The sequence below is a fragment of the Ranitomeya imitator genome, chromosome 2, assembly GCF_032444005.1.
Source record: "Ranitomeya imitator isolate aRanImi1 chromosome 2, aRanImi1.pri, whole genome shotgun sequence".
NCBI classification, from domain to species: domain Eukaryota; kingdom Metazoa; phylum Chordata; class Amphibia; order Anura; family Dendrobatidae; genus Ranitomeya; species Ranitomeya imitator.
Window position 1 is genome coordinate 837,913,584 of NC_091283.1, and position 15,248 is coordinate 837,928,831.

General features: G+C 49.2%; 1 protein-coding gene across 1 annotated transcript in view; it reads left to right on the forward strand.

The window, feature by feature from the left end:
* CFAP58 (cilia and flagella associated protein 58) overlaps positions 1-15,248 on the forward strand; it is a 90,530-nt gene that overhangs the window by 26,954 nt on the left and 48,328 nt on the right. Inside the window, exons 7-11 of the mRNA XM_069754245.1 lie at positions 5,891-6,050; positions 12,395-12,477; positions 13,178-13,369; positions 13,463-13,624; positions 14,345-14,491. Coding sequence (XP_069610346.1) covers positions 5,891-6,050; positions 12,395-12,477; positions 13,178-13,369; positions 13,463-13,624; positions 14,345-14,491 — 744 coding nt within the window. The remainder of the gene's footprint in view (positions 1-5,890; positions 6,051-12,394; positions 12,478-13,177; positions 13,370-13,462; positions 13,625-14,344; positions 14,492-15,248) is intronic.

Consider the following 15,248-nt stretch of genomic DNA (forward strand, 5'->3'; position numbering starts at 1 on the left):
CACCTCTTTACCTTAGCCACACCTCTTTACCTTCTAAGCCGCATCTCTTTACCTTCTAAGCCACACCTCTTTACCTTCTAAGCCACACCTCTTTACCTTCTAAGCCACACCTCTTTACCTTCTAAGCCACACCTCTTTACCTTGGAAGCCACACCTCTTTACCTTCTAAACCGCATCTCTTTACCTTCTAAGCCTCATTTCTTTACCTTCTAAGCCTCATTTCTTTACCTTCTAAGCCACACCTCTTTACCTTCTAAGCCACACCTCTTTACCTTCTAAGCCTCTTTTATTTACCTTCTAAGCCTCTTTTCTTTACCTTCTAAGCCTCATTTCTTTACCTTCTAAGCCACACCTCTTTACCTTCTAAGCCACACCTCTTTACCTTCTAAGCCGCATCTCTTTACCTTCTAAGCCACACCTCTTTACCTTAGCCACACCTCTTTACCTTCTAAGCCGCATCTCTTTACCTTCTAAGCCACACCTCTTTACCTTCTAAGCCGCACCTCTTTACCTTCTAAGCCGCACCTCTTTACCTTCTAAGCCACACCTCTTTACCTTCTAAGCCTCTTTTATTTACCTTCTAAGCCTCATTTCTTTACCTTCTAAGCCTCATTTCTTTACCTTCTAAGCCACACCTCTTTACCTTCTAAGCCACACCTCTTTACCTTCTAAGCTACACCTCTTTACCTTCTAAGCCTCATTTCTTTACCTTCCAAGCCACACCTCTTTACCTTCTAAGCTACACCTCTTTACCTTCTAAGCCACACCTCTTTACCTTGGAAGCCACACCTCTTTACCTTCTAAACCGCATCTCTTTACCTTCTAAGCCACACCTCTTTACTTTCTAAGCCGCACCTCTTTACCTTCTAAGCCGCATCTCTTTACCTTCTAAGCCACACCTCTTTACCTTCTAAGCCACACCTCTTACCTTCTAAGCCACACCTCTTTACCTTCTAAGCCTCACCCATTTACCTTCTAAGCCGCATCTCTTTACCTTCTAAGCCACACCTCCTTACCTTCTAAGCCACACATCTTTACCTTCTAAGCCACACCTCTTTACCTTTTAAGCCACACCTCTTTACCTTCTAAGCCTCATTTCTTTACCTTTTGAGCCACACCTCTTTACCTTCTAAGCTGCACCTCTTTATCTTCTAAGCCTCATTTCTTTACCTTCTAAGCCACACATCTTTACCTTCCAAGCCACACATCTTTACCTTCTAAGCCACACCTCTTTACCTTTTAAGCCACACCTCTTTACCTTTTAAGCCACACCTCTTTACCTTCTAAGCCTCATTTCTTTACCTTCTAAGCCACACCTCTTCACCGTCTAAGCCACACCTCTTTATCTTCTAAGCCACGCTTCTTTACCTTCTAAGCCATGGCTCTTTACCTTCTAAGTCACGCCTCTTTACCTTCTAAGCCTCACCCCTTTACCTTGTAAGCCATGCCTCTTTACCGTCTAAGCCGCACCTCTTTACCTTCTAAGCCGCACCTCTTTACCTTCTAAGCCGCACCTCTTTACTTTCTAAGCCGCATCTCTTTACCTTCTAAGCCACATCTCTTTACCTTCTAAGCCACACCTCCTTACCTTCTAAGCCACACCTCTTTACCTTCTAAACCGCATCTCTTTACCTTCTAAGCCACACCTCTTTACCTTCTAAGCCTCTTTTATTTACCTTCTAAGCCTCTTTTCTTTACCTTCTAAGCCTCATTTCTTTACCTTCTAAGCCACACCTCTTTACCTTCTAAGCCACACCTCTTTACCTTCTAAGCCGCATCTCTTTACCTTCTAAGCCACACCTCTTTACCTTAGCCACACCTCTTTACCTTCTAAGCCGCATCTCTTTACCTTCTAAGCCACACCTCTTTACCTTCTAAGCCACACCTCTTTACCTTCTAAGCCACACCTCTTTACCTTCTAAGCCACACCTCTTTACCTTGGAAGCCACACCTCTTTACCTTCTAAACCGCATCTCTTTACCTTCTAAGCCTCATTTCTTTACCTTCTAAGCCTCATTTCTTTACCTTCTAAGCCACACCTCTTTACCTTCTAAGCCACACCTCTTTACCTTCTAAGCCACACCTCTTTTCCTTCTAAGCTACACCTCTTTACCTTCTAAGCCTCATTTCTTTACCTTCTAAGCCTCATTTCTTTACCTTGTAAGCTACACCTCTTTACCTTCTAAGCCACGCCTCTTTACCTTCTAAGCCACACCTCTTTACCTTCTAAGCCTCATTTCTTTACCGGCTAAGCCACACCTCTTTACCTTCTAAGCCTCATTTCTTTACCTTCTAAGCCACACCTCTTTACCTTCTAAGCCGCATCTCTTTACCTTCTAAGCAACACCTCTTTACCTTCTAAGCCACACTTCTTTACCTTCTAAGCCACACCTCCTTACCTTCTAAGCCTCATTTCTTTACCTTCTAAGCCACACCTCTTTACCTTCTAAGCCGCATCTCTTTACCTTCTAAGCCACACCTCTTTACCTTCTAAGCCACACCTCTTTACCTTCTAAGCCACACTTCTTTACCTTCTAAGCCACACCTCCTTACCTTCTAAGCTACACCTCTTTACCTTCTAAGCCACACCTCCTTACCTTCTAAGCCTCACCCCTTTACCTTCTAAGCCGCATCTCTTTACTTTCTAAGCCGCACCTCTTTACCTTCTAAACCGCACCTCTTTACCTTCTAAGCCGCACCTCTTTACCTTCTAAGCCACACCTCTTTACCTTCTAAGCCGCACCTCTTTACCTTCTAAGCCTCATTTCTTTACCTTCTAAGCCACACCTCCTTACCTTCTAAGCCGCATTTCTTTACCTTCTAAGCCACACCTCTTTACCTTCTAAGCCTCATTTCTTTACCTTCTAAGCCACACCTTTTTACCTTTTAAGCCACACCTCCTTACCTTCTAAGGCTAGTTTCACATTTGCGTTTAAAAATGCAGCGTTTAAAACGCATCCGCAGGTGGTGAAAAAAACGCATGTAAACGCGTACAAACGCTGCGTTTTTTAGACGCATGCGTTTTCGCATGCGGTTAAAAAAACGCAGCGCTTTTACGCGTTTACGTGCGTTTTTCCTGCGTTTGCATTTTTGGTACGCATGATGAGAAATTACACAAGAGAAAAATCAAGATCCAGACACCGCCAATGGGACTACAGAGGGCGTGTGACATGACTCTGTGGACCAAAATATGGGAAAATTGTAGCTCTCAAAATGTGGTAACGCAAAAAATTTTTTTGGGAATAAAAAGCGTGTGACAGCTGCCAATCATAAAAATCAACTAGAAAACCCACTATAAATAGAAATGGCTAGGGTTAAGGTTAAGGTTAGGGTTTGGATCCCTAGGGTTAGGGTTAGGATCCCTAGGGTTAGGATTAGGGTTAGGGTTTGGATCCCTAGGGTTAGGGTTAGGGTTTGGATCCCTAGGGTTAGGGTTTGGGTCAGGGTTTGGATCCCTAGGGTTAGGGGTAGGGTTAGGGCTAGGGTTAGGGTTTGGATCCCTAGGGGTAGGGTTAGGGTTAGGGTTTGGATCCCTTTATCACCTTGATGGTGGGGGGTGGCTTATCAGTGTTTAGACTTGTTTTTCTCTATTGAAACGCATGCGTTCAAAAACGCAACCAAACGCATGTGCTTAAAAACGCATGCGTTTACATAGACAGCAATAGGTTTTTTTGCCGCAAAAAAAGCATGCTTTTTTTGCGGCAAAAAAACGCCTCTAGAAATTACTACATGTTAAAAAACGCCTCTAGAAATTACTACATGTTGCATTTCCGCAACAATACGCAAGCATAGAAACGACGCATGCGTCGTCAAACTCGTACAAAAAAAACGCATGCGTTTTTAATCTTAAATATAGGAAAAAAAAACGCATGCGTTTATATGCGTTAAAACGCACCGGTAAAAAACGCAAATGTGAAACCAGCCTAAGCCACACCTCTTTACCTTCTAAACCGCACCTCTTTACCTTCTAAGCCTCACCCGTTTACCTTCTAAGCCGCATGTTTTTACCTTCTAAGCCACACCTCTTTACCTTCTAAGCCTCACCTCTTTACCTTCTAAGCCTCATTTCTTTACCTTCTAAGCCTCATTTCTTTACCTTCTAAGCCACACCTTTTTACCTTCTAAGCCGCACCTCTTAACCTTCAAAGCCACACCTCTTTACCTTCTAAGCCACACCTCTTTACATTCTAAGCCACACCTCTTTACCTTCTAAGCCGCATCTCTTTACCTTCTAAGCCACACCTCTTTACCTTAGCCACACCTCTTTACCTTCTAAGCCGCATCTCTTTACCTTCTAAGCCACACCTCTTTACCTTCTAAGCCGCACCTCTTTACCTTCTAAGCCGCACCTCTTTACCTTCTAATCCGCACCTCTTTACCTTCTAAGCCGAACCCCTCTTTACCCTCTAAGCCACACCTCTTTACCTTCTAAGCCGCACCTCTTTACCTTCTAAGCCTCATTTCTTTGCCTTCTAAACCGCACCTCTTTACCTTCTAAGCCTCACCCGTTTACCTTCTAAGCCGCATCTCTTTACCTTCTAAGCCACACCTCTTTACCTTCTAAGCTGCACCTCTTTACCTTCTAATCCGCACCTCTTTACCTTCTAAGCCACACCTCTTTACCTTCTAAGCCTCATTTCTATACCTTCTAAGCCACACCTCTTTACCTTCTAAGCCACACCTCTTTACCTTCTAAGCCACACCACTTTACCTTCTAAGCCACACCTCTTTACCTTCTAAGCCACACCTCTTTGCCTTCTAAGCCACACTTCTTTACCTTCTAAGCCACACCTCTTTACCTTCTAAGCCACACCTCTTTGCCTTCTAAGCCACACCTCTTTACCTTCTAAGCCATACCCCTCTACCTTTAAAGCCGCATCTCTTTACCATCTAAACTATACCCTCTAATCTACATCTTTTTACTTTCTAAGCCACACCTCTTCTCTTCTAAACCACACATTTTCTTGTAAGCCACACCTATTCTTACAAAGCCACACCTCTTTACCTTGTGAGCCACACCTCTTTACCTTCTAAACCACACCTTTTTTTCCCTGTATGCCACACCTCCTCAGTCTAGGACACACCTCCTTTTCAATATAAACCCTTCGCTCTAATTCCCATGATGCCACACATTTTTTCACATTAAACCACACCTTCATTCCCCTTTAGGCCACTCCTCTTTTTTTCATTTAAGCCACACCCCTTGTGCCATAAAGTAAAAAGCAACAAATAACTGACAATGAAGAGGTGTAGATAAATGCTATTGTCATTTTGTATAGCACCAACATGTTCCATAGCACTTCACTGCTCAGAGGGGAACACGACGCGGTGCGATAATTTGCACCAAAATTTGTCACTTTTACCTCCAAAGTCGGGGTGCAAACATTCCTTTTCCAAACTTTTCTATGCCTCCCTGTTCCGCAGTAATCCAGGATTTTACTCATTGGGTCATTTCCGATATTTGTGTATTTTATCGGCGCTGACTCCCGGGGGGTTGTGAACTTACAAACAAGAGGAATCAAAAAATAGGTTTCAAAAAAGTTGGTAAAAAGTTTTCACTTTACTTTTTTTTGTTTTATTTTTCGATGGTCCCATATCACGGGGTCACAAAGTGGGTGGGAGACATTTTGTAAATATTCCCCAAGAAAACCTGTGCGTCCTTGGAGGGGTTTGTCGGGTGGTCCGGGGTGGGTCCGGAGGCGGTGATTAGCAGGCAGAGTGCACTACCTGTTCTCCAGCCCAAGCTCAGCTTAGTCATAGGGCGTCCTAGGGGGTCTCCAGACGTTTTACTGGAGATGAGGACCCCCGATGGTATGAATCTGTCGGTCACCTGTCCGCACGGGATGTTTCCGTCTCTTCATCTCATCTCCTTCTTTCTTCTCGTTCACAGTCTCGAGAAGATGAGATCGGCCAGATGCGGCAGGAGATCTCCAAACTTTCCAAAGTCCGAGAGTCCATCCAGAAGAAATACCGGCAGATGGAGGAGCAGAAGATCGAGGCGGAGCAGCAGAGAGAGACGCTAAAAAACCAGATCACCGGGCTGGAGAGAGGTGAGGGGTCCGCACTCATCGGGACCTCACACCAGGATAAGCGGCGCCTGCTTTATCTAGATAAGATCTTCAGCAACTTCTCACCGTTCTCTTGCTGTCAGTGAATGGAAATATTTATCTTTTACATCCTTCATCCAGTCTTAAGCTGCAATAACAGTAGCTTCACGGATAACAATCCAATTCATGGTTCCCGTCAGTTTGACAATAGATCTGCTTGCTGCAGTATTCTTACCTCCATCCTTAGTCCTGCTCACAGAGCTGAAGGCTTGTTACAGTGTGTCAGTATAGGCACAAGGTAGGCACACAGGGCCTCCAGACCATCTCCATAACTTTGCTACAAAACCGAGTCTCAGATGAGTTTTCTGGTTTATGCATTTTCAAGATCTCTGCTGGTTGTCAGTGAACAGGAATATCCTTGCTTAGATTTATGGGCTGGGGCAACATTACAGAGTATCAGATCTCTCCTTTTAATAAGTGATCAGAGCAGGTTCTCATCCTCAAGAAGGTTTCCATTCACTGCCAGCAAGCGGACAGTGGGCGAGGGAAGGAAATCTGCAGCATATTGGGAAGTAACAGAGCTGGTAATTATACAGTTAATTAGCCGGGCATGGGAGAATCTTTTTTTAGGGCAGATTTGGAGAAATGTTGAATTTTTTCGATCATTCACATCTGCAAATTTTGGTCATAGGAACCTAAATTTAGTGCAGGACTGGGTTGGGGGCGCAGCTCCGGGTGCGGCCATCATTACACGCTTTACGGATAAGCACGGGGCATGCAGAGATGGTTCTCACGGGTCAGTGTGCCGATCGTGTCCTATCTGCTGCTCACTGACCGAAAACCATCTCGTCTGCGCCCATCCTGATTCCGGTATCTCAAAATGTAGAAAAATCACGGCACTCTGAGACAGGAGCTCAAGTAGGGCCCAATACCAGCACTGTATCATAGAAAAACATGGCTGAATGGTAGAACATTGTAAGTTGGAGACAGTCAAAAAAGGAAGAGGAAATCACGTAGACGTTTCAGTCTCACATGACCTTCATCAGTTTACTCTAAAAGAATCAAAAGGTGACGGCCGTCAATAATAGAATACACATGCAGAAAGCAATCAGATCAATAACACTAAAAGATATCGTGTAATGCAATAGATTATCGATGTTCTAGAGGGTCCGCAATCATCTCAGTTCACGTAATATATAATATATAGTGTCAGAGCCATAAGCTCCGTAGAGATCAATAACAGATAACATAACAATGAATAAATGGAAGTAACCTATAACACTGCACAGATAGGAAAAAGGAGGCGAAGGACGAGCCAGTGTTCAGTAGGAAAAGATTTCTCTAAGAGAACATAAGAGATCCAGGTGAGTAATGTGATCACGTCACGAGAGTAGGTGCAACGCACCGAGGACATGGCGTCATTATCCATGACGTCATATCTGAATCGGGGAATGTTCTCTATGTGCTTTCCACCTACTCTCTTGTGACGTGATCACATTACTCACCTGGATCTCTTATGTTCCTTTATAGAAATCTTTTCTTACTGAACACTGGGTCGGTTTTCGCCTCCTTTTTTCCTATCTGTGCTGTGTTATAGGTTAGATCTATTTATTCATTGTTCTGTTATCTGTTATTGATCTCTACGGAGCTTATGATTCTGACTCTGATACCATATATTATTGATAATCTTTTGCATTGTACGATATCTTTTAGTGTTATTAATCTGATAGCTTTCTGCATTTGTATTCTATTATTGACAGCCGTCGCCTTCTGATTCTTCTACAGTAAACTGATGACAGTCATGTGAGTCCGAAACATCTACGTGTATTACTCTTACTTTTTTTGACTGCCACACAATTAAAATGTTATACCATCTAACTCAAGTACCTGACCCGGTGATGTGCACAGCGCTGCTGACGGAGGGAGTCTCATCCTGACTCCGGTACCTGACCCGGTGATGTGCACAGCGCTGCTGACGGAGGGAGTCTCATCCTGACTCCGGTACCTGACCCGGTGATGTGCACAGCGCTGCAGACGGAGGGAGTCTCATCCTGACTCCGGTACCTGACCCGGTGATGTGCACAGCGCTGCTGACGGAGGGAGTCTCATCCTGACTCCGGTACCTGACCCGGTGATGTGCACAGCGCTGCTGACGGAGGGAGTCTCATCCTGACTCCGGTACCTGACCCGGTGATGTGCACAGCGCTGCTGACGGAGGGAGTCTCATCCTGACTCCGGTACCTGACCCAGTGATGTGCACAGCGCTGCTGACGGAGGGAGTCTCTGTGCTCATCCTGACTCCGGTACCTGACCTGGTGATGCGCACAGCTCTGCTGACGGAGGGAGTCTCTGTGTTCATCCTGACTCCGGTACCTGACCCGGTGATGTGATGCGCACAGTGCTGCTGACGGAGGGAGTCTTTGTGTTCATCCTGACTCCGGTACCTGACCCGGTGATGTGATGCGCACAGTGCTGCTGACGGAGGGAGTCTCTGCGCTCATCCTGACTCCGGTACCTGACCCGGTGATGTGCACAGTGCTGCAGATGGAGGAAGTCTCTGTGCTCATCCTGACTCCGGTACCTGACCCGGTGATGTGCACAGTGCTGCTGACGTGGGGAGTCTCATCCTGACTCCGGTACCTGACCCGGTGATGTGATGTGCACAGTGCTGCTGACGAAGGGAGTCTCTGTGTTCATCCTGACTCCGGTACCTGACCCGGTGATGTGATGCGCACAGTGCTGCAGACGGAGGGAGTCTTTGTGTTCATCCTGACTCCGGTACCTGACCCGGTGATGTGATGCGCACAGTGCTGCTGACGGAGGGAGTCTCTGCGCTCATCCTGACTCCGGTACCTGACCCGGTGATGTGCACAGTGCTGCAGATGGAGGAAGTCTCTGTTCTCATCCTGACTCCGGTACCTGACCCGGTGATGTGCACAGTGCTGCTGACGTGGGGAGTCTCATCCTGACTCCGGTACCTGACCCGGTGATGTGATGTGCACAGTGCTGCTGACGGAGGGAGTCTCTGTGTTCATCCTGACTCCGGTACCTGACCCGGTGATGCGATGCGCACAGTGCTGCTGACGGAGGGAGTCTTTGTGTTCATCCTGACTCCGGTACCTGACCCGGTGATGTGATGCGCACAGTGCTGCTGACGGAGGGAGTCTCTGCGCTCATCCTGACTCCGGTACCTGACCCGGTGATGTGCACAGTGCTGCAGATGGAGGAAGTCTCTGTGCTCATCCTGACTCCGGTACCTGACCCGGTGATGTGCACAGTGCTGCTGACGTGGGGAGTCTCATCCTGACTCCGGTACTTGACCCGGTGATGTGATGTGCACAGTGCTGCTGATGGAGGGAGTCTCTGTGTTCATCCTGACTCCGGTAACTGACCTGGTGATGTGATGTGCACAGTGCTGCAGATGGAGGGAGTCTCTGTGCTCATCCTAATAACGAAAAGAACCTAGCACTCAACTTGATGCTCATGTGCAAATTTTATTGTAGTACCCAACAATGGACTCCGCGTCTGTCAGTGGCACAATACGATTCATCCCTCTAAGCCTGTTAACCGGCCCAGCGTTCTCATAAGGCGCTGCATTCATTAGTGCCCTGAGACATTACGGTCTCTTTGCCCAAACTTCAGTATAGTACGTTACTGATGAAGGTCCGTATGATGGACCGAAACGTTTGTTGGGTACTACAATAAAATTTGCACATGAGCATCAAGTTGAGTGCTAGGTTCTTTTCGTTATTTGCATTAAAGTGTGGGAGCCTACCTTAGCACCATCTTACCAGTAGTGCACACGTTTCTTTCTACTTCTTCTGTGCTCATCCTGACTCCGCTACCTGACCCGGTGATGTGCACAGTGCTGCTGATGGGGGAGTCTCATCCTGACTCCGTTACCTGACCCGGTGATGTGATGTGCACAGTGCTGCTGACGGAGGGAGTTTCTGCGCTCATCCTGACTCCGGTACCTGACCCGGTGATGTGCACAGTGCTGCTGACGGAGGGAGTCTCTGTGCTCATCCTGACACCGGTACCTGACCCGGTGATGTGATGTGCACAGTGCTGCAGACAGAGGGAGTCTCTGTGCTCATCCTGACTCCGGTACCTGACCCGGTGATGTGATGCGCACAGTGCTGCAGATGGAGGAAGTCTCTGTGCTCATCCTTACTCCGGTACCTGACCCGGTGATGTGCACAGTGCTGCTGACGTGGGGAGTCTCATCCTGACTCCGGTACCTGACCCGGTGATGTGCACAGTGCTGCTGACGTGGGGTGTCTCATCCTGACTCTGGTACCTGACCTGGTGATGTGATGTGTACAGTGCTGCTGACGGAGGGAGTCTCTGCGCTTGTTCTGACTCCGGTACCTGACCCGGTGATGTGCACAGGGCTGCTGATGGAGGGAGTCTCTGCGCTCATCCTGACTCCGGTACCTGACCCGGTGATGTGATGCGCACAGTGCTGCTGACGGAGGGAGTCTCTGCGCTTGTCCTGACTCCGGTACCTGACCCGGTGATGTGCACAGTGCTGCTGACGGAGGGAGTCTCTGTGTTCCTTCTGACTCCAGTACCTGACCCGGTGATGGGCACAGTGCTGCTGACGGAGGAGTCTCATCCTGACTCCGGTACCTGACCCAGTGATGTGCACAGTGCTGCTGACGGAGGGAGTCTCTGATCCCATCCTGACTCCGGTACCTGACCCGGTGATGTGCACCGTGCTGCTGATGGAGGGAGTCTCTGTGCCCGTCCTGACTCCGGTACCTGACCCAGTGATGTGCACAGTGCTGCTGACGGAGGGAGTCTCTGATCCCATCCTGACTCCGGTACCTGACCCGGTGATGTGCACAGTGCTGCTGACGGAGGGAGTCTCTGATCCCATCCTGACTCCGGTACCTGACCCAGTGATGTGCACAGCGCTGCTGATGGAGGGAGTCTCTGTGCCCGTCCTGACTCCGGTACCTGACCCAGTGATGTGCACAGTGCTGCTGACGGAGGGAGTCTCTGATCCCATCCTGACTCCGGTACCTGACCCGGTGATGTGCACAGTGCTGCTGACGGAGGGAGTCTCTGATCCCATCCTGACTCCGGTACCTGACCCAGTGATGTGCACAGCGCTGCTGACGGAGGGAGTCTCTGATCCCATCCTGACTCCGGTACCTGACCCGGTGATGTGCACAGGGCTGCTGATGGAGGGAGTCTCTGCGCTCATCCTGACTCCGGTACCTGACCCGGTGATGTGATGCGCACAGTGCTGCTGACGGAGGGAGTCTCTGCGCTTGTCCTGACTCCGGTACCTGACCTGGTGATGTGATGTGTACAGTGCTGCTGACGGAGGGAGTCTCTGCGCTTGTTCTGACTCCGGTACCTGACCCGGTGATGTGCACAGGGCTGCTGATGGAGGGAGTCTCTGCGCTCATCCTGACTCCGGTACCTGACCCGGTGATGTGATGCGCACAGTGCTGCTGACGGAGGGAGTCTCTGCGCTTGTCCTGACTCCGGTACCTGACCCGGTGATGTGCACAGTGCTGCTGACGGAGGGAGTCTCTGTGTTCCTTCTGACTCCAGTACCTGACCCGGTGATGGCACAGTGCTGCTGACGGAGGAGTCTCATCCTGACTCCGGTACCTGACCCAGTGATGTGCACAGTGCTGCTGACGGAGGGAGTCTCTGATCCCATCCTGACTCCGGTACCTGACCCGGTGATGTGCACCGTGCTGCTGATGGAGGGAGTCTCTGTGCCCGTCCTGACTCCGGTACCTGACCCAGTGATGTGCACAGTGCTGCTGACGGAGGGAGTCTCTGATCACATCCTGACTCCGGTACCTGACCCGGTGATGTGCACAGTGCTGCTGACGGAGGGAGTCTCTGATCCCATCCTGACTCCGGTACCTGACCCAGTGATGTGCACAGCGCTGCTGATGGAGGGAGTCTCTGTGCCCGTCCTGACTCCGGTACCTGACCCAGTGATGTGCACAGTGCTGCTGACGGAGGGAGTCTCTGATCCCATCCTGACTCCGGTACCTGACACGGTGATGTGCACAGTGCTGCTGACGGAGGGAGTCTCTGATCCCATCCTGACTCCGGTACCTGACCCAGTGATGTGCACAGCGCTGCTGACGGAGGGAGTCTCTGATCCCATCCTGACTCCGGTACCTGACCCGGTGATGTGCACCGTGCTGCTGATGGAGGGAGTCTCTGTGCCTGTCCTGACTCTGGTACCTGACGCGGTTATGTGCACTGCGCTGCTGAAGGAGGGAGTCTCTGTGCTCGTATCGAAGTGTAACCCCATTCTGACAGCGCATTGCTTCCGGCCTGACACTAATTATACATCTATATTCCCCCAGAGCTGGAATCTGCTAAGAAACAAGCGGAGCTGGAAAAGAAAGCAGTAGATGAGCTCATCAGAGAGAGGGATGTTCTGAACAAGGTGAGTGCTCCGTTATTGTGGAAACACTCGAGACCGCTCGTAGATAGACAGATTAAAGGAGAGGAGAGAATAAGGGCGGTCTCGCACCTTAGTTAGTGACCGTTGGGCTGACATCTTTGCCTCCCGACTTTCCAGCACAGACAGACATACATGAGTTGCCAGATATCTCGCATTGGAATAAGTGGTGGGACATGTTGATATCCAGCATGTCCGGTCCTTCTCTGCCCTGCCATCGGCTGTAGGGGGAGAGTTAAATATGTGTCTTGTTCTACATATTATAAGATATGACCGTACTGTGGCTACAGCCGGGAGCAGACAGGCATTCAGCAGGATTGTAAGAGCAAACATTGTTTAGGAGGACGGGATCATAAAAAACATGTGTTACTCACCTCTCTGAGCCCCCCTGCAGCTCCAGTGTGGTTTCTCCATCATCTCCGCATAAGCTGGAAGTGATGACATCCTGTCCGTACAGTGACCCGGCTGCAGCCAATCATTGGCCGCAGTGGTCAGTCGACTGTCATCACATCCAGTCCACGCTGAGACTAGAGAGCAGCAGGGTGTGCGGAGTGGTCAGTAAGTGGAAATGGAAAGACACCTTTAAAATACAAATATGGTGGGAGATGACCTTCTGCAGATGGAGGAGAGGTCTATGGGGGGATAAAATGCTCCATGTGTCCCCACACTTCTCCTTTTGTTCTAGAACCTCCTGAAAGCGGGCAATGCCACCCAGAAACAGCTGAACCTGGTGAAGCTCCACGAACAGTCGAAGAAGAACCTGGAAGAGGAAATCATCAGCTACAAGGAGGAGGCGCAGAAACAGCGGAAGATCATCTACCAGCTGGAGAAGGAGCGGGACCGGTACATCAATGAGGCCAGCGAGCTGACCCAGAAGGTGGGTGCCCTACCACTCCTCCACCTTGTGCCCGGAGACTCGGGATGAACCCATAGACATGTCACACTTCTTTCTTGTGCCTTCGTCTCGCAGGTTCTTCAGCACATGGAGGACATCAAAGTACGGGAGATGCAGATCTTCGATTATAAGAAAAAGATCGCCGAAGCCGAAACAAAACTGAAACAGCAGCAGAATTTATACGAAGCCGTGAGGTCCGACCGGAACCTGTACAGCAAGAACCTCATAGAAGCTCAGGTGCACTGGGATATGTCGTGCATCAGGATTGGTGGGGTCTGTGTCCTGGGACCCCTACAGATCCTGAGATGGAGGCAGCTCTGATTCACACTCATGGTTTTTCCCCTTCCGGCTGTACAGGAGACCGCTTTAGGGAAGTGAAGGAGGCTGTGCGGCAGTTCCCTGTACAGCGACACTCGCAGCCAACCATAGCAAAAAGCCAGCATTGCAGCCCCTCCATTCTTACGATCGCCAGAGGTTCCAGAGATCAGACCCCCACCGATCATGTGATGGCACAACCTAGCAAATATCTCTTCATCAGATAGGAATACCCCTTTAAATTAACCTTGCGTGGTTCATGTATCTATCTATTATCCACCTTCCAAAAACAAACTCCTTTTATTTTGCACAAATTGCACCCAGTTCATAAAGCGGGCGGACGCTGCACAATATTACGGCATGCTAGCCGCATAGCGCCACCTCATGGCTGCGCAGTATGTTTGGCAGTAGTCAATCGTATATTTGGCACAACCATTCCAATGTGTTCAGTCCCCAAATCTGATGAAAGAGTAAAAATATGTCGTTCAGCTCTCATGATTTACTCTCTTTTCAGACACCTTTTATTAAAAAAAAAATCCAAATTTTTCATCCATTTTTTACCCAGATCTAAGCGCCTACTTTAGTTATGGGTCCTGTAAGCCGCATGAAGGCTGATTATTAACCACAAGTTCTTCTTCACAGGATGAAATAACCGAGATGAAGAGAAAGCTGAAGATCATGAACCACCAGGTGGACCAGCTGAAGGAAGAGATCACCTCCAAGGAGGCGGCTCTGGTCAAGGTCCATCTGGATCACCAACGTCTGGAGAAGGAGAAGGAGGCGCTGAAGGTTCGTCCGCGCTCTCTGTAGATTGTAGGTCACCTCTTGCATTTGACATGGGGCTTCATCGTGTGTCTGCTCAGGACGGGCAGGAATCCCTCTGCGCTCCTTAAGCCCTACATGAGAACAACCCCTTTTATTGGGGTCTTACTGCCGCTCTCTGTGTCCTCTTCATTCTCAGAGGACCCCCTTAGCTGATGCCGTCATACCCCATTAAACTTGAGCACGGGAAAGAAGGAGAACCTCTGCCAATTAGGTAACCTAGAAACATGGCCAGATGCAGGATCTGAAGCTTCGGCCCCAATGTTATCTGTACGCGGACCCCCTACCTGTCATATGTATTTCTAATATGGGGGTCTCTGCGCCCCCTCAGACACCAGGCCCCTGGTGTACTTACTACCTCCGCGCCTTGTACCCTATTACCATCACCTTGCCCTCTGCCGACCCTTACTGCATTAGTGACATATTAGGGATCGATCATTTGAGTCACGGAACGATTGATGTGTTTAGGCCAATCTCCCCTTCATTTGTCAGACCTGCCACAGTCGCTGAGGATCCACAGAGTGCTGCCAGCACAGCTCATATCCTCTGCTGCCAGCCTAGGGACCGGCCGCCATCATCCTGACACCGACACTTCTGCACCTCAATTATTTATCTGGGAATGTTTCCAAATCTCCCAGCACATTAGTCACTGCCCCGGGCGGTCCTGTCCCTCACCCGGATCGTTCCTGCCCCGTGCCAGAGACGGAGACCACCCGCTGCAGCG